The 23,749-nt window shown below is 34.4% G+C and overlaps 1 protein-coding gene across 3 annotated transcripts; it reads right to left on the bottom strand.

Moving 5' to 3' along the window:
• Positions 1–9,485: 9,485 nt before the first annotated feature.
• LOC123533008 (thiosulfate sulfurtransferase-like) lies at positions 9,486–23,475 on the bottom strand. 3 transcript variants are annotated; one of them, XR_006682793.2, is made up of 9 exons: positions 23,341–23,475; positions 19,635–19,806; positions 13,809–14,004; positions 13,253–13,348; positions 12,805–12,934; positions 11,624–11,725; positions 10,784–10,905; positions 9,929–10,433; positions 9,486–9,897 (listed from the first exon to the last, which is right to left on the bottom strand). XR_006682793.2 is itself a non-coding variant. In XM_045314672.2 (8 exons), exons 2-8 carry the CDS (start codon positions 19,790–19,792, stop codon positions 10,365–10,367), a joined length of 870 nt encoding a protein of 289 aa, XP_045170607.1. In that variant the 5' UTR covers positions 19,793–19,806; positions 23,341–23,475; the 3' UTR covers positions 9,486–10,364. The 3 variants fall into 3 exon arrangements, 2 of the variants coding, with proteins under 2 accessions (XP_045170607.1, XP_045170598.1); XM_045314672.2 differs by having other exon boundaries at positions 9,486–10,433; positions 11,624–11,722; XM_045314663.2 differs by having other exon boundaries at positions 9,486–10,433.
• Between the last annotated feature and the right edge of the window lie 274 nt (positions 23,476–23,749).

Below are 23,749 nucleotides of genomic sequence, written 5' to 3' on the forward strand. Positions count from 1 at the left end.
ATCGTGTTCACAAGCCAAAAATAGCAATTTTTGGACTTTTAAGGGACTATAACTCTGGAACCTATGAGGGGATCTGGCTAATTTTCGAAAGGAACCGAGATATTATCCCAATACAAGTTGTGTGCAAGTTTGAACAAAACTGATTGCAAAATGTGGTCTCTATTGTGTTCACAAGCTAAAAATAGCAAATTTTGGCCCTTTCAGGAGCCATAACTCTGGAACCCATGATGGAATCTGGCCAGTTTTCGAAAGGAACCGAGATCTTATTATTATTATTATTATACCAGATTTATACAGCGCCCTTTTCCTGATCAATTTCACGTTCAAAGGCGCTTTACATAGTTCAAATGCAGCCACACAGGGCGCATAATTCATCCTCTACTAGTACAGACACAGAGCGATCTGACCAGAGGGAGAGAAGGAGAAAAAGCCCCCACGACAGAGAGATCAGAAATCAGATACAGGCTTGTCCGGCAAACTTAGCCTAGCTCGTTAAAGTATCTTATGCCAATACAAGTTGTGTGCAAGTCTGATTAAAATTGATTGCAAGATGGAGTCTCTATCGTGTTCACAAACCAAAAATAACTCTAGAGCCCGTGATGGGATTTTATGCCAAAAGAAGTTGTGTGCAAGTTTGATTTCAATCAATTACAAAATGTGGTCTCTATCGTGTTCAAAAGAAATCGTGGACAGACGACGGACGAAGGGCGATCACAAAAGCTCACCTTGTCACTACGTGACAGATGAGCTAAAAATACAAAAACATGTAAACACTGAAATCGATCAGATTCACTGCACTGGCATATGACAAGGGGGGTATTCGATCTACTCTTTACCTCCGAAACAAAATGGCGGCCAAAACTGAAAATGTGAGTTTTTCTTACTTTTTATCTTTTTTAAGGATTTCTAGACCATTACACATGGCTATCAACCTGCTCCGCTGTTTTCTCTATCTATCGGTACCTTTAACTTTGGTAACAGTGCTGTAATTTGTCTAGAATGCTGGTCATGGGATTTGAATCGATGGAAAATCCTCCGTTAAACACGGGATAAGGAATAGTGCGATTAGCAAAAATGGTCTTTTTTCCTAATTATTCAAACAGCTGTGAGCTATTTTTTTTTATTAGAAGTAAAATATCAATATATATTTCCTTCATGATTAGTCTGGAGCCGATTAAAAGTCGTAATTTTAAATTACACAGTTTTTTGTCTGATGGTAAGGAACAGTGTACGAAAATAAGAGGATATGGTGCAGTTCACTTCTTCAAGCGACTTTTTCCTTCGCTCTTTTCAGAGACAATCAAGTAAATTTCTGTTAAAATAATATTTTGGTGATCATTTATAACTATCTCTTGCTCAATGTAGTAAGATTTAAAAGGTATCCGCCTGTCTATCAGACACGTGATGTACTGAAAGCCAAAAGTTTAGCAAGTATTTAATATAGTATCCCTTGCCAACATTTAACTATCTGTAAATTTCTTTTTGGTATAGGAGTGTTTACACTATGTGCTTTTACATTTGTGTTTTGGCAAGTGGTGCTTATGCTTCTAATGTTTTTGGAGTTCCCACTATGTGTTAAAGCATACATGTTAATTTCAGGGGTGAAAGCAGTATCATAAAATACGTTTATCACCACATCTAGTTCCATAAGCTTTATAAATAAACGAATCTAAATCTTACTATTATGATTTGAAAACACTACTGCTGACATCTATTTATGAAAAGGACTAAACCTTGTTTTCCAGAAGCCTTTCTCCTAATGGTATATAATAATTCAAACATTTTAAAAGCTTTTTTGGAGAAGTAATTCACCCAAAATTACAAATTAGGCGCATATAGGTCGTAAAAAATCTGGAAAAAAATGAGGTATACAAGTGAGGTGTTTTCATTTTCAAAATAAAAGATACCTAGATTAAACACAAGAAAAAAACAACCATGAAAATTTTCTCTGAAGAAAGTTATGATACATTAAAAAACATCACCACTTTTTCCTTGAGGGTTTTCAAAATACATACGTGACTACACCAGTGTTTAAAAAACAAACTGTTTTCGGGAACAGTTGCGCGGTTGACTGTGTCGGTATGTTTAGTAGAATAGCTGAAAATATACCAGCATTTTAGCTACATACTGATTATACAAACTGCATTTATTTTTTCCGGCTTCGTATATCAAACTAACAAGATGAATTGAAATCAAATTTTATTTAAACATTCAGAGTGAACTAAACCAGTTTTTTCTTTTTGTCTATGTAATTTAAATGTAATACAAACAATAGTTTTGTCTGAAGGAAAAGTCCTGGAATATTTACAGTCATTCTAACAACTTTGAGAACATTCTATCATATTTTCATCATACATAACACAAAATCGATGAGTATGCTCAAGGTAACGTATGTACCAGTTAAGTAAATTATGCATATACAATGTATTTACCGATACCACTTTTCGTTAATTCAATAAAATCTTTTATATGCCCTTTGAATATGTTTCGATCACATTAAATTTTGTATTACTGTTTATGGGCAATAGTGTATTCTCATTTGAATTCAATCATCTATGATACTGCCCTGAAATTTATGTACGTCCTAAATTTCTAGTATATTGGTCCAAAACTATAATAAAGGAAATGTTTTAAGATGTTTAATCACTATCAAGGCAGTTATGCATATCATGTGAATTGCAGAAAAGAAGAATAAACAATATCGCGATAACAAATAGCTTTTTTTCAAAGCAAATACATACGTTACTGCACAATTACACTGGCATGTAACCTCCTGCTGTACAAAAGTAAGAATCTGCGTTATGTAATTGTCAAAATTCTACGAAACGATATAAAATCCATCCTGTACGACTGAATTGAAGCATTAGTATTGATGTAAATGAATTACAGATCAAATGGAATTTGAATTACATTGTCAAATCAACTTTGGAGATAAATAATGGCACCCGTTTTGAACATAATGCGAAAATACTTTCCTATCTATTCATATCCTGTATATTCCGAGCATGATATTCAAATTATTGTATTACTACATTACGAATGCCACAAAAAAAGAAATGTTTTTTTTTTTATTTGAAATTATACATACGTTACTATTGGATACGTATGTATCACTCGTAAACACTGTATCTTTACTTTTATATACATTAATATACATGTAATGATTTCATTTGAAAATAATAAACATATTCTATATTTAAAAATTATTAGATATGAAAATTTATTACGGTGTGATATTATTCTCTTATCATATCTATAGCATACAATTCTCAAAACTGAATTTGTTTACAATGTGTACGTGATAAAAGGTTATCAAAATTAAAAGTTGGCGACCTAAAAAGCTTGTAAACATGAAACCCTGCGTCACTGTTGACATATGCTGACGTAGGAGTTAGTTTTAAATATTTCAGTAACGTATGTATCGATCACGTATGTATCATTTCCTTCTTTGATGCTCATAAAAAGTATTCATAGATAGATATTTGTTGCCTAAAGGGTAATCAGCTATCAGATATGACAATGATCTTCGTCTTTAAGAGCATTAAAAAAATGAATTAAATTGTGATATTTCTACAATACGGTAACGGATGTATCAATCTGTTATATACGCTTTTGGGCAAGGTTTTCCACGCTGATATGGTATAAAATGTAACCCGAATTAATAGCATGAATGAGCAAGCATAATAGTTATATAATTTACAAACAGACATGTGTGAATGTTTATTCTACCCAGAAACGGCAAACACATTATCATATTCTTTGGCATCATTTTAAATGATGACTGATACCAAAGGAGTCCGGAAAAATTTGTATCTATGTTTGATTATAAAATAACTTCCTATGTTACTTCATAAAAATATGTGATTTCGTTGACTACTGATGAATTTTAACTACAAGAACGTTCATTAAACATAAACATGAGCTGGCGACAGTAACGTATGTATTGTTTACGGTAGTTTGAAGCTTCATAAATTACTAACAGACAAAGGTAACAGTCAAAGGTTCGGTATAAAAATCAAACAAGCTTAGTGCTATATGACATGGAGACGAATTACTCTTCTATTGATTTGTGAATAAGATAGTAAACAGTAACATACACATGCGCGTCACTAGTGATTTTGGGTGAATAATTCCTTTTGCATTTTTAAATGAAGACTGAATCCGAGTCCCCATAATTATAGCCATGTTTATGAAAATGTTTACATTTTTCACTTTTTTCATGCAGGCTGATAACGAGACATCCTACTTGGAAGTCTTTCAAATGAGATTGGATTACCGTACTAGTATGTTTTAGCATACAGAATAGAGCATTGTCCTGTTCCGAATGCCTGGTTTATATATTTCAAAAGCACGACAACCAAATACTTATGCGGAAATATCATTCATTTTACACATGGAAATGCACAGCAACTGAAAATTGCTACTAGTATTATACTACACGAATTACAGTAAGATGGTCAGAGTTTCACTTTAAATATGCAAATGAGATTGTGAAATAAAAAGCAACGGTTCTTGGCCGTCATGAATAATCATAAAAGTCTACCAAGAGACCTAACCGATTTGTAATTTCCAGAAGAATCGTTCTTGTTTATATTTCGTGAAAAGCTTCTGAAGTGGAAATCAAACTTTGTAGTATATCTTCTGAAGAGGAAATTGGTTGCTTTGTATATTTAACAATGGAAAAATCGGTTACATTTGCTCCCTACCTATTTAGCATTTGAATGGCCAAATATAAGTTCCTATAAAATGTTTGATTGGCCAAATATCTAGGCCAAAAGTGATATAAGACACCACGAAGAACAGAGAACAACAGTTTTGTTTAATCGACAATCACTGAAAAAGTCAAGTGTGCTTACCTACTGACATATCTTGTCTGGTAATATGTTCATTCGGGGATTATGTTACTGTTCTTCTCCTCAATCCGACCCCTTCAGTTATTACATGGTAGAGAAATGTCAACTGGTTATCTCAGAAACGATGAAAGAAAACTGTAAAATCCGTTTGAAAAAATTGCACTGCACCTTATCCTCTGATTTCGCACACTGTTCCTTACCATCGGACAAAAATTGTGTTTTATTTGAAAATACGAACTGTGATCTGCACAAAACGAACAGTATTAGATAAGTATGTGGAAATATTCCTCTCAGTCAGAAAAATAGCTTACAACCTGCGGTATATTAGGAACAAAGACCATTTTTGCTAATCGCACTATTCCTTATCCCGTGTTTAACGGAGGATTTTCCATCGATTCGAATCTCATGACCAGCATTCCAGACAAATTACAGCACTGTTTCCAAAGTGAAAGGTACCGGTTGATAGAGAAAACAGTGGAGCAGGTTGATAGACATGTGTTATTGTCTAGATATCCTTGAAAAAGAAAAAAAGTAAGAAAAACTCACATTTTCAGTTTTGGCCGCCATTTTGTTTCGGTGGTAAGGAGTAGATCGAATACCCCCCTTGTATGAGTAACTAATAGAGTGGAATCTTTCCTATGTCCTCACTGTGTAAGTCTGAAAGAATAGAAACTTTTTTGTTGGACATTTGAAATGTTAATTTACTGTAGTGAAACTTTTTAAAAACAAAAACATTAAAAAGCATGAAAACCACATCAATGACTGTATTTGACCTTTAAGTCACGTGATTCAAGTTCCAGGATACTGTGGTGTCATATCCGCGAAATTTCAAGGTTTGCAGACGACTGCAACTGTTTATTCTACACGTCTGTTTCTCACTAATACCAGTAGAAAACTTTATTAAATAACACTAGTTGAAATAATGAATGTGGTGGTGGGTAAATGTGTTTAATCAGGTATGTAAACATTTTCATATGACAACTGTTATTTGTCGAGCTGAATTTAAATTAACTCCGCGAATCATGGTTGGTACTCCGAGGATGTAACAGTCACAACATTATTGAAAATTAACAAAATAATAATAAATAAACAATAAATTTTCCGGATGAATACGTACTTACACATGTATTTTGGAAGAAAATAGACAAACCTTCTACCGGTGCAGACAAATATGCAAATGGCGTACGTTTTTGATGGGAGGTAACTCGAACGACTTCACTCTATCTCTTTCCTCTCTCATGAAAGGTTGAATACTACTACTTCGATTGTTCTTCATTTCATATAAAATCGACTGACTTAAGGACGTACGCTAGAATTCGGGGCGAATTTTTCCCCAATAACAGAATTTCTTCAAACTTTATTTCCCCAAAAATGTCGTTTTCAATACTATGATTTTTATTGCATAGGGTAAAATGGGGTAACCGGGACACTTCACACCTTTCAGTAAATAAGGGAAATACAGGTTACATCTCCGAAACAAGATCATTTGTTGTAAAAAAAGCTTTCCGAGTAGCACAGTCTAATATGGTAAAGTTTTCTCCCAAAGAAATTTCGAAATGCTGCAAGGATCGATTTCTTTAACTATTTGATGTGAACATTACAATTTAAAATGAAAATAAGAAAACAATAAATTACATACTTTGTATAATTATATCTATTTTTCTTAGATGGTGCAGTAAAGTGTTCTCACTTTAGTGCTGTCTAGCGAAACATGCAGTAGAAATTGTCGCCTGGTTTTTATTGATGGTTCTGCTTATTTGTTTCCAACTAGATATCTTACTGATATTTAGTTTCATACGTCTTGGTCATAGATGTGACGTCATGATAATATTTGACGTTAGCAGGCTTTTGTATAAATGTAATATGGAACTAAACTTGTTTGAAATATTAATATGTATTTTGTATCATTGCAAATCAAGTACATGACATTATTCTTTTAAAATACTTATTAAAAAGTATCACAATTCTGTTTTAATGACTTCCATTTTGCATAATATATAATGTACTGGTCTGTCATGAACTGTTGTATTGACGTCAGGCAATGACGTTATTAAACAGGTGCTTGTTTGTGAAACATGACATGTTTGGAATATTCATCTTATTATGTCTACATACCTTAAGTTATGGAAAAGTTGCAAAACTGTAGGTATATAACATTACTATTAAATACACAGTTTCGCTCTAAGCCCTCGATTTGTTTTAAAAAATTACAACATACTATAATGCCATTTCAAGTGTCCTATTTATCCAAATGTATTAGGGTAATTGGGACACTGCCGTTAAGGGCAAAGTTTTCCATGATTTCATGTTTGGATGAGCCCAATGCTGGAAGATGGAGGAGGCATGCTTCCGTATACAGTACGTAAACTGTTGTACATTACCGGACCTGGCCACTATAAATGGTCAACCTTTCAATTTACATTCATTTTTAAAAGACCGGAATGAAATGAAACAAGAGGGCCATGATGTCCCTATATCGCTCACCTGTTATCATTGCACTTGAGGACAAGAAGGTCCTCAGAAAAAATATCTAAGTCCAAAAGACAGGAAGACAATGGGAAGAAATCTAACCAAAAAGAAAAAAAAAATCTTACAAGGTATAGATATGTTAAAATACACCTAAAAACTGGAGGTACCATCCATGTTGTACCACAGAAAACTGGTCTCTTGTTTTCCCTATGGCCAATAATAAAAAAGTTACTAAAAATAAGCTATTTATAGTAACGTAAAAAGGAAGTAATTAAAAAAAAATATCGTAAGTGGACAAAAGAAGGATCTGCCAAATAAATCTGTTGACATAAATGAAATTTCAGATCAGTATCTTCAGTAGTTATGGAGATATAACAATTTTAATTTGAAATAAAGGGAGGTAATTTGACATAAAATCAGTCCATAGTTATCTACCCTGATTGTCTCAGTCCAACTAATAACAATAATGAAATTTCAAATAAGTCCTGTAAGTACTTACCAATATAAATCCATTTTGATTCCGATCAGGGGAGGTAATCAGATATAAAATAACTCTGGAACCTATGATTGGATCTGATTTGTCATGGAATCCAAGATTTATTGTTGTTGAAGATATTTTGGAAGTTTGTATCAAATAAAACCATAAACGAAGTCTCTATATGGCTGCAAAAGCCAAAATAGCCAATTTTGGACCTTTAAGGGGCCATAACTCTGGAACCCATGATGGAATCTGGCCAGTTGAAGAAAGGAAGCAAGATCTTGTGGTGATACAAGTTGTGTGCAAGTTTGGTTAAAATCAAATCATAAATGAAGCTGCTATTGTGCAGACAAGGTCAAAATAGCTAATTTTGGCCCTTTCAGGGGCCATAACTCTGGAACCCATTAAGGGATCTGGCCGGTTCAAGAAAGGAACCGAGACCTTATGGTGACACAAGTTTTGTGCAAGTTTGATTAAATTCAAATCATAAATGAAGCTGCTATTGTGCAGACAAGGTCAAAATAGCTAATTCTGGCCCTTTCAGAGGCCATCACTCTGGAACCCATAAAGGAATCTCGCCAGTTCAAGAAAGGAACCGAGATCTCATGGTGATACAAGTTGTGTGCCAGTTTGGTAAAAATCAAATTATAAATAAAGCTGCTATTGTGCAGACAAGGTCAAGATAGATAATTTTGGCCCTTTCAGGGGCCATAACTCTGGGACCCATTGTGGGATCTGGCCAGTTCAAGAAAGGAACCGTGATCTTATGGTGATACAAATTGTATGCAAGTTTGGTTAAAATAAAATCATAAATGAAACCACTATCGTGCAGACAAGAAATTGTTGACGGACGGACACACGGACGGACGGACGGACTGACGACGGACGAAGGGTGATCACAAAAGCTCACCTTGTCACTATGTGACAGGTGAGCTAAAAAAGATCTGATAATGATGAAACTCTGATATTTCACAAGTAAACCACTAGGTCATAGGCGTGGTCAAAAATCTATCGTAGCTTTACTTGGATACCACTACTGAATATTTTCTACCCGATACCAAGTTAACATGATCCAAGTCACTGTTCAGTCTAGTGGTCGCATTTAATACGAGACGATCCCGTGATTTCTAACCCACCCCCACCCCTACCCCACTCATTCACATTAAAACCCAGCGAATTTAGACTTTTTTGATAGCCTAATATTGCTATTTTATTATTTTTAGAAGAAATTTGTCAGCAAAACTTATATTAGTGGTATTTATAATGGGTGCAGCAGAGGGACTAACCGACAGTCTAATATAACTATCCGGATATTTCTTTTTGTCAATTATTTGTTGTATCAAATATTCAGGCTAAACCAAACGTCAAATATTGGTCAGACTGCCTAATTTTATGAATAGTTGTCACGCATTTTCCGGCAGTGCATACCCCACGACCGTTTTCGAACTTGACTTTGAATACTTCATCAAGACAAACTTTCTATGTCATGTAACGTCCGGCGAAAAATTGACCTAATGACCTAGGTTTTTACTCCAAGATGATCTAGCTTCAAACTTAAAAGGCCAGATTCACGGACAACAGACGGACGGACGAACAACGAAGTATGATCACAGTAATTCACGAAACACACACACACACACACAGACGCACCCCCACACACACACACTAACGAAAATAATCAAAACCTTGTTTTGAGATATTTTCTTTTAATTTAATTCACTAAACAAGCATGTACAAGGAATTAGCTGAAAGTCAAAGTGAATGTAAACAAATGTACGCTATTTTTTTTTACAAAAATGTAGATGATGAATTTCGTTATGTCAAAATTAACTGATACTGGATTTATACTGCATCTTGAGTAACTCATTACAAATATTAAGTCTCAATTTCTCCTCCATTGTTGTCGTTTTCCCAACGTCAAAATTATGGTTCATATGTTAATATTTTGTATGTAAAAAAGATTCAAAAATAATATCAACTTATCCACAATACAACAAGCCATTGGCCACGTAACCCGTATTTCAGTAAAAGTAAAAAAAATATATTTCAGAAGTATCTTGACAATCCTGACAACGATAACATCAGTGCTCTCAAAACCTCATTCAAAATCTCCTATATCCGTTCAAACCTCATTCAAAATCTCCTATATCCGTTCTCTTTGTCTGTATCCCGCCTTTTGTCTTATTACTGTTCGGCATTCCCTTCAGTTGCCTCTTCTTTTCAGTTCCACCCAAGTTTCAGTGCTTTCAGCAATTTGATTTTTCATGAGGAAATAGTATTGTCGTGCAAATGGGCGTAAGTGAAAGAAGAGGAATACGTCGTGACAATTACGTATAAAATATTTGAAGCAGTACACACTAGGAATGTATTTGTGGTTTAAAACTTCCAAATGCACATGGTCTAAGTTCAAATATGTCGATTTTTCATTCCTCCGCACGTACGTATATACAGTACATGAATGAGTATTGATATCGGTGTCATATTCTCAGAATGAACACAAATCGGAACTATGTGGAAATATCACAGTCATATACTTTACACTCAAAGGTGCACGTGGTGATGCTTCAACTTGCTTTCTTATATCGCTGTTTAAGTTCTTCCGGAGCCCTTTGACGCCATTCTGTCCACGAACCCTGAAATCAGTTCAAATCACATGATCAGATATTTTTAACATTTCAAGAATTATTCCCATAACATAAAACCATGCAGGCGATTTACCGGTGAAATTACCTGATATCCCCCTCCTCACAAAAAGGCATATTAAGTTGTCTGCAAGAAAGTGACCGCTATCTTTACGAAGCAGAGCAGACGAAAAATGACTGAAAAAGGAGGCCATCAGGAAACTACGCTGGCTAAAAGCAGAACTTGTAACTCTTTATCAAACGTTCATCTGAATTTCAAAACTAAATCTACAGTGACTTATACAATAACTTTTAAATCTACATTGACTTTTAAACCTTACGTGAACTTTATGTTTACTCACATAATAGATGGGAATGTCCTTGCCAAGTACGTAGGCGGCTGCAGCAATGCCGCAAGCGGTCATACCCGTAAAGCACGACCCCACCATCGGCGCCTCCAGATTCACACCCGCACCGTCAAATACTGAAGAAGGAACAAAATGGTGTTTGTTTTACCTTCCATAAGATCCTAGAATTTTCGCTTGTCAAATGATAGCCAAATGCATAGAGAGAATGGGTTAATGAATTTGATGTTATACCCAAAATTTATAAACGACAATCCTGATGTCTTAAAGTTTAAATTAAAATTAGTGACATCATCAAACACACTATATTCTAAGGTATTACAAAATGCATTTAATATCATAAAATGAATTAAGTAAACCAAACAATGAATTCAGGATTTCATAAAATGAACAAAGGAAATAAGGACATCACAACATAATGAACTTGTTCTTCTTGTGTTTTGTTTGGGTTTAGAGACACATCGACACAAGTTAGGTGATATGACGACTCTTCCAAGCTTTTCACGGTGGAGGAAGACCCAAGGTGCCCCTCCGGGCATTGTTTCAGGTATGGACGGGCACTTGTGTAGAACCACCGACCTCCCGTAAGCCAGCTGGATGGCTTCCTCAAATGAAGAATTCTACACCCCAAGGGAGGGTTCGGAACCACATCGGCGAAGGGCAAAATGTTTGAAATCAGTGTTCTTAACCACTCGGCCAGTCGCTTTTGAAACATGATGGGTATAAGTGAGTTTATTTGCACTGGCTGTTTTATGCTATTTCCTAGAGGAAATGAAGTATCTATTTTGCTCTATTTTTACCCCTTCTTACTATGCTCCTGACAAATTTTAAACTTACAAGCTTTGATTTCTGTGTCAGATTTAAATGTACCATCGCTGCTGAAGAGATTTTCAAATGGAATATGTTTTGCCCCTGGTATCACGCCACCATCCATGTCTTCTTAAATGAAAAACATTGTGCAAATTATAATTGAATACAACAGGACAAGTTGCTGTTGTGCACTCTATTTCTCAGACTTTACTACAGTGTAAAGTTGAGGCCATCGTCAACATTTGACTGTACGTTCTGGGCAGCCCGTATTCATCAACATCTTGAGTCTATAATATAATTTAAACTTCAAATTTAAACCTTTAAAAATTCAAATTGCCGTAGCTTCTTTTGTTATACAGTTATATCGTTGACACTTTGCACATGATGTAAGATTTTTTATTCTAATATAGTACACATTTTGTAGCAGCAATTAGATGTGAAGGGAAACGGCTTATTAAAAAATAATCTGAATAAAGATACACAACTCGTTAAAAAAAGACAGGTAAAAAGTGTTTGCCTGTTTTCTCAAAATGCAGTCTGAAATGTTTGATTGGATAAACGTTGACGAAAATTCTGAACTTGTAAAAGAAAGGAATATATGAAACAGCTGACTCAGAGTCATATAGGTCTCTTTTTTTTTGTTTGATAAAATCAGTAAAGTACCTTTACACATAGTGAGTGTGCATGATGACATGGTTAGAAAAGCACTGCTCACAATACTGCAGATGGCATTTGTTGAAAACAGTTATCGAAAGGAAGATTTAACAAAAATCGATATATTTTAGCCACATTACAAAGTCATTATAAGCCTTTAAGTTTGATTTGATAGCGTATCATTGCAACAATTTCGCAGTTACTGTATAATAATTATTACTAGTATTCCAACTTACCTAAATTCAAAGATGATGAGTGTTCGATAGTTTTTTGAACGAGGTTTTCATACATTATTGACTGTAAATTGTTTACAAATTAAAGCAAACGTTTTTGTTAACTTTTAGCCTGCTGGCGACAAGTGATTTTGTCTTTGCGACAGTGCAGACCAAGATCAGCCTGTACGTCCGTGCAGGCTGATCATGGTCTGCACTGTTCGCTTTTCAGTCAGTAATCTGTCAGTGAACACCCCTTCGAATAATAAATAGTACTGCCTAACTTGACTGATAGACCAGTCCATTTCAGAAATTTAGTAGGGTAAAGGTTAATTAGCATACCATTAGTTATAGTGTCACAGTCAACTGCTCTCGCATCAAGTACTTGTTCATGTTTTGTCTCGGCGTTCCTCACCATGTCTTCGTATGAACGTATCAAAGATTTGTCTAGTTTTGCTTCAAAATTCGAGGGCTGAAAATATAATACAGTAGTGATGTAGAGCAGTTCTAACGTGTTTCAGTTAAGTTAATTTACTTATAAATGTTTAAATAAATTTAGCCCGCTTTCAAAGAGAAATGTGTGTTTGTACTACAAGGCATACGGTCGGGAGACAGATGGATTCGAAACAGCGATTTATGGGTTCAACAGCTGAATTTTGATAACTGCACCGATTCCTTCTAAATGAATGAAACAATATTCATTTTTCTACTTATGTCCATCCTTTTTTTGATGACCTTGGGGAATTTTTCATAGTTATATTTGAGTTTCACTAGGTTTTAAAGCCCTTACCTCAACAGTGACTAACTCATTGGTGGTCTCGTACCCGTCTGCTATCCACTTTCTGAGTCCTCCGTCCAGCACTGAGATATTCTTGTGGCCGTACAGCTGTAATATACACAATACATTTTGATATCGCTTTACACAGTTTTATATTGAAACATTTACGAAGAGATTACGCTTCTCGTGGGCGTAGCCCGAGTGAATAATTAAATGCGGTATAACCACATGGTTCTACTCTATTTTATTCATATTATAATACCTCTTTTATGTAAACAAGTAAACAGGGAAGCGCTATTTCACAGCGCATGTATGGCGCCAAAATATAGTACGTCGACGTGACGTCAACGCGTAACAGTCACGGCTTCAATAGTGTTAAAATATGAGCAGTAATACGTTCTGCGGATTAAATTGTGAATGAGAAGGTAAATTCTTCTTAATTCACGTTTTCGATACCTTTACGATAACCTTGAAACCCATTTTAAACCATTTTAATAATGGAAATAATATTTATTTTGACGTCAGTACTAATCGTGACGCGGTTATGTCAAACTAAACAATGGCATACCCTAAATATCCACCATGCTCGGAACGCCGGCGTAGGTCCAAATCTGTCATATGCCACAATATGGGTGTCTGGGTGCACTCCTAAAGTCCGCACATATTCAGAAAAGCATTGTGGATCCGGTAAATTACGGGGAAGCTCTGGTGTGCTTTCTACACAGTTGTGCAACCCAAAGTATACAGACTGTGGTATGTGCTCTCTAAAATAAAAAGGAACATTATTAATTAAATAGAAATGCTCAAGATACATGGTTAGACTAATGTGACCCTAGTTACCTCCCCTGACGGTCCGTCCACATGAAATGACCAAATTGTAAGTGATATATGGTCACACCCTATAAACGACTGTATCCCCCGCTTCCTCTTGCGAGTGATCAAAACAATAAAATGACACGGAAAAGGTACGAATCTTCATTAAATTCATTATTTGGCTTTACACTCTATGTGTATTTAAGTTAAACGGTAAGTCTAACATAAATATGTGTATATGATGAAATAATAGATGCAACTGACAGGTAATGTTTAAAAAATGTTGACTGATCACACTCATTGCATGAAAATTCTCTCGACGATGTCAAGAAATTGATGAATATCACGCCAAATTGATTTGTAATCCAATTATCCATTTTGTTTTCTGTAATGAGTATGCATACTCCATAAATGTATGTAAATAAAATGTTTTGTTTCTGTTGCGTTTTTGAATGAAATTAATTTTTCTCTAGTCGGTAAAAAAACATTTACTGTATGCCGGCTTGCCAATTTTGATATTTGATCTGAATTCGTATTTGCGAATGATACTGTATTCCAAATTGCGATTACAAAAGGCGATTTACGTCCTTGAAATGCGTAAATGAAATAAAAATATGCATATAAAAGTGTTTCTTTTAATCAGTCGTCATGTTTATACTGCCATTAAATGTCGACCCCCCCCCCCCCCCCCCCATGCGATGCTTAAACTAATCCATTGGGGTGGTTGGATTCGAGTGTCTGTGACTCGCTATCCTACTTAATTAAATAATTAATTGAATGCTTCAGCATCGTTTACATGCAAGTGTTCAGAGTTGGCTTTACACTAATATACTATCATAAAAAACGAATTAGAAACTGAATGTATACACAAGGTCCCTACCATGTCTTGCAAGAAATTAATCGTCGATCCCCTATGGAAATCGCACGAAGTAATGTTACCTTACGATTTCAAAATATCAGTGAGATGAGACAGGAGAGGACTATAGGTTGACCCCCGTCTGTCTGTCCGTCTGCAAGAAAATGATCCTCTGATTTAAAACAACAAACAAAACTATTTCACCCGCAAGTATCCTGCGGATGAACGTATAAATAGAAAAGGATAACGAATATATTATCGGAAAAGTCGATTAAGTCCTTATTAGTAATTCAGAGTTAACTTCATGGTGAATCAGTCAACAAGATTCAAAAGCAGCACAAAATAGCCGAATGGCCTAATGGTTTGACCCCGTTTCTCAATAATAAACTTTGATAAACATGTTATCGTTACAAATACAGCCGACATGTTTACTGACTGTCAAGATTTACCGCTATTTCTGATGTTAGAAATAGTTTGCATTTGATAGTGATAACGCACACACGCCAGGAATATGTCCTTGCGGATTTGGTCGTTTTCATTGCTTTTTTACAGTTTACAGTTTATTAATCAAGTCAAGGCCCATAAGGGCCTCTGACAACAATTGTAACAATAACAAGTCATAGTAACAAAATCAGATTGGCATGTAAAATCTGACAAATCGTTGCAGAAGTAACTGATGATGTGGAGGATGAGAACTAACTATTTATCTAAAAGTAGACATCATTTTTTTTTACAGAAAACAGTCAGTTTTAACAAAGTATTCTTATTGTAATTGTTCATAAGGTCAGACAATTTGAGAGTATCTGGATATTTAAAATAATATTCATCTATATATTAAATATATAGATGAATATTATGTTGACAGAAAAAAAAATATATTACATTTTTTATCAACTTTGAAATATATATTTGTAATAAAAAGGAAATTCATCTCCTAAATATGTTACAATTACACAAATGACAAGTACTTTGTTCTCCTGCATTGTTTTCAAATCTACCCTTTTCTATTGGCAACATGATTCATGCATCTGAATTTACAAAGTGAAATGCTAAGGTCAAAAGGTAAAAGCTTGAAATATTTTTCAAATACAAATTCGTGTTTATACAGTCTATAATTTAAACATTTGCTTGGGTTATTAACTGAATAGTTCCAGTTTTGTATAAACTGATCTTTAATTCAAGTGTTAACAGCATTTTAGAAGGAGTTACAAGAGCGAATCTTCTGATCTAACGACTAATTAGATATACCAAGAGAATCAAGACTTTTTTTTGAAATAACATAACCAGTTAAATTTCTTGTTTTGCCTCTGAGACAGTGAGAGAAGTTCTGTACAAAATATTACAAATTTTATTTTCCTTGGAGCTTATTAACTTACTCCAAAAACTCCCTGAATTTACTAATAACTGCAAACATAGCTTTGCGTGCTTGATCAACTAAATGAGCCTCAGTTCTACGAACTTGCCATTGAATGAAAATTGAATACCTAGGTATGAGAAGTAGCCAGCAATTTCTAAAATATACTACTCTCAAATTGAATACTGAAGCATTACGTATACCTCTCTTATTTGTCAAAAATATGACAACTTTAGCCCCTATGAGCTGCAATACTCTGAAATAGCATTAAGAGCTGACTGGAGGTCATTAGGGGTCTCTGCTAAGGTTACTGTGTCATCAGCATACAATAGCAAATATAACTTGAAGAAGAAAACTTCAAAATCGTTATCACTTAACATATGACTAGCATTATCAGAAAATAACTGAAGACCATGAAATTTACTAGACAAAAAGCTATTAATCATTCCAGAATAAAAAAAAATAGAATAGGAAAGAGATTTTCACCTTGTCTAACTCCTGTATCACAAAAAATTCAGATGGAGTATTGTTTGATTTTACACAAGACTTCGCTTTATCATACATGTTGAAAATAATTTTAAAACATTTACTATCAATATTGTAACTTAGAATCTTTCGCCGCAGAGCAATACGATTGACTGAGTTGAGGGAAATTTGGTTAATCCAAAAAAGCACAGTAGAGTCTTTTATTATTGACAAAATACATATCTATTAACAACTTTAAAGAAAATATATGATCAACAGGGCTATAATGTGTTCTAAATCCAGTCTGTTCTTCACACAATATGTTATTGACCTCAAAAGTGTTTAACCTAGTGTTTTATAAAGATGTGAACAACTTTCCAAAACAGCTTAATATAGTTATGCCCCTGTAATTGTCAGGGTTATTAATGCTACCCTTGTTCTTGTACAAAGGTAAATAACATCATTACTCCAGATATCGGGAAAAATACCCGACAACGACAGACGACGGACACAGGGTAATCACAAAAGCTCTTCTAGAGCACTTCTTGCTCAGGTGAGGTAATAGACCCTCATTTTTTTCCTCTAATGGCACTTCTGCTTGTAAAATGGGGACTTATTTCATTCTCAGAATGTATTTTCAGTAAAATATGACAAGGTTCATGTTAAAGTGCATGTGTTTATGGCACATACAAAGACAAACCTAAAATAAAGCTGATTACTGTGCGCCGCTGTCAAGAAAGCGATCCACAAAGGATTAGTGAATTCAATCTGGCGCCGCTTCATCCCATTTACTGTTCATTTTCTCACATGTTATTAATTGCAGTTGCGATTATATATTAGTTGGTTTGAAATTCTAGAAAATATAGTCTTGTATGAGACATCGTCGCATTACGGTCTCATGATGGTGAACATTTGTGCCAAGTTATTTCAAAATCCCTTCATGTATAAAGAAGTTATGGCACTGACACGAAACACAGACCATGTTTCTCCTTTAAGTGTAACTTTAAAAAGAAAAAGGAAAGTAATAAGATGGGCATTAACTACATATGGCCGATGTTTGTATGAAAACTTTGAGAGAGGTAGGTGCAATAGCATTGAAGTAATTGCACGACCAAATATATGAGGACACATATACAAACAGATCGAACAGACAGACCGCATGGTGACTGCTTTATACCGCCCTCCTTCAAACATTGTTTGCGGGTTCTAAATATGAAGAAATATTACAGGAGCATAGGAAACGCCGACATTTTGTAAAGAAGTCACTCACAAACAGGCATACAGTCTATCTACCGAACTCGCAAGCACTTGTACAGAAATTAAGCAAGCATGCATACAGTCAGGAAATAGCACTGAATCTTCTTTCCTTTACGGTTATAAACAAATTCGAGAATTTATCAATGATTATATTTAATTTTACCAAACTAGTATTGTTTCTTTATCCATGAAACAGTGGAATTTACATATAGGTCATTCTTCCAGCAAGAAAATAAGTACTTGGGACGCCGACAATGTATAATTTCTGGACAAAATCAGTGATCAATCGAGTTTTTGCTATAATTCTACCTGTCATCAGACTAGCACATTATATACAGAAACAAGTCATGTTCAGGTTCTAATAAAATGAAAATATATATACCTTTAAAGCTAATCAGTCATTTTAAATGTTGTTTTTCAACGTTTAGCTGTCAGTTTATTGTTTTGATCACTCGCAAGAGGAAGAGGGGAAATACAGTCGTTTATAGGGTGTGTGGTGAGTTAGGTATTATGCCAATAACCCTACAGGCCAAATCTCGAATATTATGTTATATGAGCTAATTATTAAATGCTAAAGATGATAAAGTTTGTAAAATATTGTAAAAAAACTCTCTGTATTTGCATAATAACAATAAACTTATTTCTCCTTGGATATCCGAGTTTTGTTAAGAACTAGTCTTGATGAGCTTGGTTTGTCAGAATATTTTATTAATCAAAATATTGCTAACTTTAGACATTTTAAATCATTGATTAAGACTAGATTGCAAGATCTAACTCTGTTGACATCTCTCCTAAATGCCTTCCTTGTGTATCGCATGTATAAATAGGTAGGTTACATTGTTTTGAAAAGTATTTGGATATTTCTGCCATATAATTTAGCTGAAATTCTTTGCAAATTTAGAACTATGAATCATTCCTTACCTGAGAAAGGGAGACATTATAACATTGAACGATGTGAAAGAAAATGTACACTCTGTGACAAAAATTAAATAGGGGATGACTTTCACTACCTATTTGAATGTGCCTTTTTTAGTGCCAGTAGAAAAAAGTTCATGCTAAAATATCATTTTATCCATCACTAGAATTATGAATTGCAAAATTAAAGCAAAACTTATTACAATTATTATTTTGTAAAATCATTTTGTCTCAGTTTAAATAATTTCATTCTCCATAAAATACACTGATCGCATAGCTGGATGCACATGCGTAAGTATATAAATTACGCAAATTATAGAACAAACGGCGTAGGAATATCTAACATCAAAGATTAACTAGTATACTAAGTAGTTCTATTTTTAGATGTGCAGTATGCTGCACATTGTTGTTTTGTACACTGAGCATTGTCTTTATACTGGTTCAATATGTGTATCAATGTTGTCATCACATGCATATTATATGCCCTGATATGAAAAATAAACTTGAGCTTGAAAACTTGAACTTGAAAGTATTATTTACGTAACGATATAAGTATTATATAGAATAGATTCAGAGTCACGTAGCCCTACTATTTTCCGCAGTTGCTTCTTGTACTCCGCAAGGATTTTCTAGCTTTTAGGAAATGTGTTGGATTTTTTTAGGGAAAAACTTCGAAAATATTAACTGCTCTTTTACTTTCAAGATATTGTGTATGAAATGAAAGACATACTCACTGAAGGTAACATGTGGTATAAGTATCGACTTCTTTGTTTTTCAGGAAAGATGTGTCGAGAATACGTAGTTTTTTGGAGATCTGATTTTTGATGTTCGTGCCCAACTGTTCACGTAACCAGTTTGTCGATACGACACAAGCAACCCGAGATATTGTCATATCTGGTAAACTTCCTGCACAGAGAATAAAAAATACTAATCTTAATGTTGACGTCTAAAACATTTAGGTAACGTATTAAACGTGTGACGTCAAAAAACCGCCACATTACATCTCCAAAAGCAAAAATCAGTCAACTTAAAATGATATAATAGCGATCCTTGGAAATATTGAGATAATTTTTTCATATGGGCAATATCCCCACTTTAGATTGCCCCGACACAAATATAAAACAATCTGAACGTCGAATTATTTTGACTAATTCTTATAATAGCTGTCAATTGCTTACCAGATTCAATCTGAGATTTTACCACTAATCTAAACATCTCATTTTTTAGATGATAAAAGTTACGCTATTAATGCGTCGCGTTTTTAATGACGTTAAGAATACTTGGATTACATATATATATAACGAACATTTTGACAGACTTAAGGTACTTCCGCAAATTGAAATTAGAAATTCATGTGAAAAATCAGAATCCTCGAAACAGCTTTCGAAATGCAAGGACACAAAAAATATATGATAAAAGTTGAAAAGATATATCTGTAGGTTAACTTGCAAGCATGAAAGCTACGCTGAACCCTATCTCCACATTGCTTTGGAAGAAAATGGGTGAACATTTTTGGTGCAAAATTTCGGTATCGTATGCAACCTAAATTGCTATAAAATATTTATTTTCAAATCAAAGAAATGCCAAAATAGTGCACACGAGCGTTACTTTTCAAGAAAATGTCGTTAAACATTCTAATGCGCAAAAAACGTGCACAGTTTTTCTAAAATATTTCGCCGCCATGTTTTATTTCAAGGAATTAAATATATGATTGTTCTTTACCTCAGATTTTCCTTACTGAAATATATATGCCTCCTTATTCATGGTTAGAGATATCCATTTAGTATAATTTAGCACTGCCCGATCTCCTTAATCTGTTACCGATCCTTTACATTTAAAGAATAAACGCATGTGTAATGATAGTTTTTCGCTTTACACACCACCTTTGGACAAGAAAGGCGTTTCACTTAAAATGTGTAAGCATCCGCTGGCAAAATATTATTGAAAGATCGGAACCTTTTCTAAAATAAAGTTCAATTTCAATCATTTTCAAAAACTGGAAATATTGCACATTGTGTTGAATACATAAATAAAACAAAAATCCCCAAAATAAACCATTTTAGAACTTTTCCGGGAACAATAAGTTTCAGCCGAACAACGCATTTCAGGATGACACAAAACTGGTTTCTCTTTGTAAACAGTGTCAAAGTTCACCTGAGGGACATTGCTGAAAAAGTAAAAGTGCTTACTTGTTTCAGTTTTACATCCTGTAGAAAACGACCAACTTTCAATTTTAAATGCATATATGTTCTAAAATTATTCCAATATAAAAAACCGTCCGATCTTTTCCGTAAGAAATAAAACGAAGCAAATTTAACTATTTGTTTACACTTAAACCATGTGAAATTAAAGGCATGTACTATCACGAGACTCCCGTGCATTTTGAACCTCGTGGTGAATAAACTGAATTTACTTTAAAGTATGGTGTCTCAGTTGAGCCAGTTATTTGTTAATTTCAGAGAACATACATTAAAGAGTGTGTGTGTGCGTGTGTGTGTGTGTGTGTTCGGGTTTAACGTCTTTTTCAACAATTTTTCAGTCATATAAACGACGGTGTCTACTTGTAGCAGTGAGCACAATGCCCAACTTTATAGTGCTGCCTCACTGGAATATCACGCCGTAGACACGTGGCATGATACCCCACCTAGTCCCATTATACAGACTCCAGACTGACCAGTCCTAGCACTATCCTCTTAATGCTGAGCGCCAAGCGAGGAAGCTACTAGTACCATTTTTTACGTCTTTGGTATGACGCGGCCGGGGATCGAACCCACGACCTCCCGCTCTCGAAGCGGACGCTAGATACCACTAAGCTACCGAGGCGGTTCATACATTATTAAAGAAGTGCTTATGAGATTATGCATGTGTGCGCATATTTCAAAGTCTACTTTATATTAACGACTATAGAAAACAAGTGTGCACTCGGCAAATAGCAAGTCTATTATTTTCAGGTGTACCTTATGTTTATACTCGTTATCCTTGGTTTCGTAGGCAGTCTTAGTACTGGACCGCTGCTATTATTGTTTAACGAAGAACAGTAACTTCTGAGATATTTCTGATTTTAATCATCAGGTTTTCGCCTGAAAAGTTCAACTGATTGCATTTTGTTTGTTTTGTAGTTATCTACAATTGTATACAAATTGTATTACCTCATAACATATTTGGCTGTACATTTTTGTCTGCGATTTATTCTCACTGCATTTTTAAAAACATGCTGCATAAATTCTCATAGTGTATAAAAAGTCGACAGATCAAAACTGGTTAGTTTACGACGCATGAAACATCTAATAAGGAATCTCTATACACACCGAACTTGTCCCGGACCAGTATGCGGAAATACTGTGGCCCAATGTTTCAAGATTGTCTAAAATGTTTGCATATACCGTGATAAAGCAAATATTTCGATTGTTTTTATAATTAATAAATATAAAATCACGTATGTGTGAGAAAGTTACGTTAAGTAATTTCGGTAGTTACCGCAGGAAGTTTCGAAAATTCCATTTGCTCCAAATTTTCCTTGAGATAAGCAGTGTGTAAGTACATAAATTCCAATGTAATAAATTAAACCTTTCTTATACTTGCACAATCCTTTAAACGAATTTTTGATCATTGCCAAATCTTGGTGGCATTAAGTCGGAGACTTTTCTTACAATTTTAGGCAGTTCGGTACACCATACATAGAAAAATCATTGTGCGCACATTGCACTACTTTTATGTATTAATACTATGTTGAAAATAGCAATATGTACAAATGTATTTTCGTTTTAATACATGAAGTGGTCAGATTTGAAAACAGATTTTGTAATAAGTTTAGTTCTATTTAGTAAGACAATTCTCCTATGCACTAATTGAAACTTTGAACTAACTTTTGCCATTCATGAATTTTTAATAAAGTATTTTGAAAGGATTTATAAATCTAACCAAAAATTTGGAAAAATATCTGCTTTGTTTATTTCCAAATTTTAGTATCACTTTTATACAGCTACTTTTAGTTCAGGTCTTGCAAACTGAGCTGTTTTTATGCTACGGAACAGCTGCATTTGAAAGCTTTGGTTCACTATATTTTCACACCTCAAATGAAGGTCACTCTAAATTCAAGATGGCGGAAGTACCTTAAGTTAGGTGCATAAAAAATGCTCATGACGTTTATATATTATTATCATATAGCACCGTAACCTTGGTAACCACTTTTTACCAATCAGACCGGTTTTATTACTATTTTATGAATGGCTTGCCGAATCACAGGGCCTAGTACTGAAGTCGATATTGATATAACTTTAATCTTCTTCGTATAATGTATACTCGTAAACCTTACAACCAGCGTCTCAATAGACACAACCGGATAATAAAAAGAATTGATTTATACATGTATTACTTCTTTGGTTTAATATTCAAAGTACAATATTTTTTAACAGAAGATTTGTAAATAAAGGTACTTACAGTTTATGTTGACTGAATCCAGAGAAATGTTGCAATATCCGAAACTCAGACCCGTAAATACTCGAGAAATGCTTGGTAAACGTGACTTACATGAAAACATTTCGTCATGTAGTACGTGACCTATGGCGCGTTAATATTATTGCAGTGCTTCCCCTTGGACCTAGTAATGAAGTAAGCGCAGACGAGTAGGCTCCCGTAAAAACAGTCGCCTATTGAAAGAAATTGTGCTTTGAAATATTCTTTGTCTTTCTATAATCTGGAATAATATACCGTCCGGATATAATTGATTTATTTTTGGGTTAATGCACAAAATATGCAAGACATCATCAAAAATAATTAATTTACTGCAAGCAGTGAAGCAAAACACCGGATGAATTGGACATTTTGTCAAACACGGTCCCACAAAGAT

Source organism: Mercenaria mercenaria, chromosome 1 (assembly GCF_021730395.1).
Source record: "Mercenaria mercenaria strain notata chromosome 1, MADL_Memer_1, whole genome shotgun sequence".
NCBI lineage: Eukaryota > Metazoa > Mollusca > Bivalvia > Venerida > Veneridae > Mercenaria > Mercenaria mercenaria.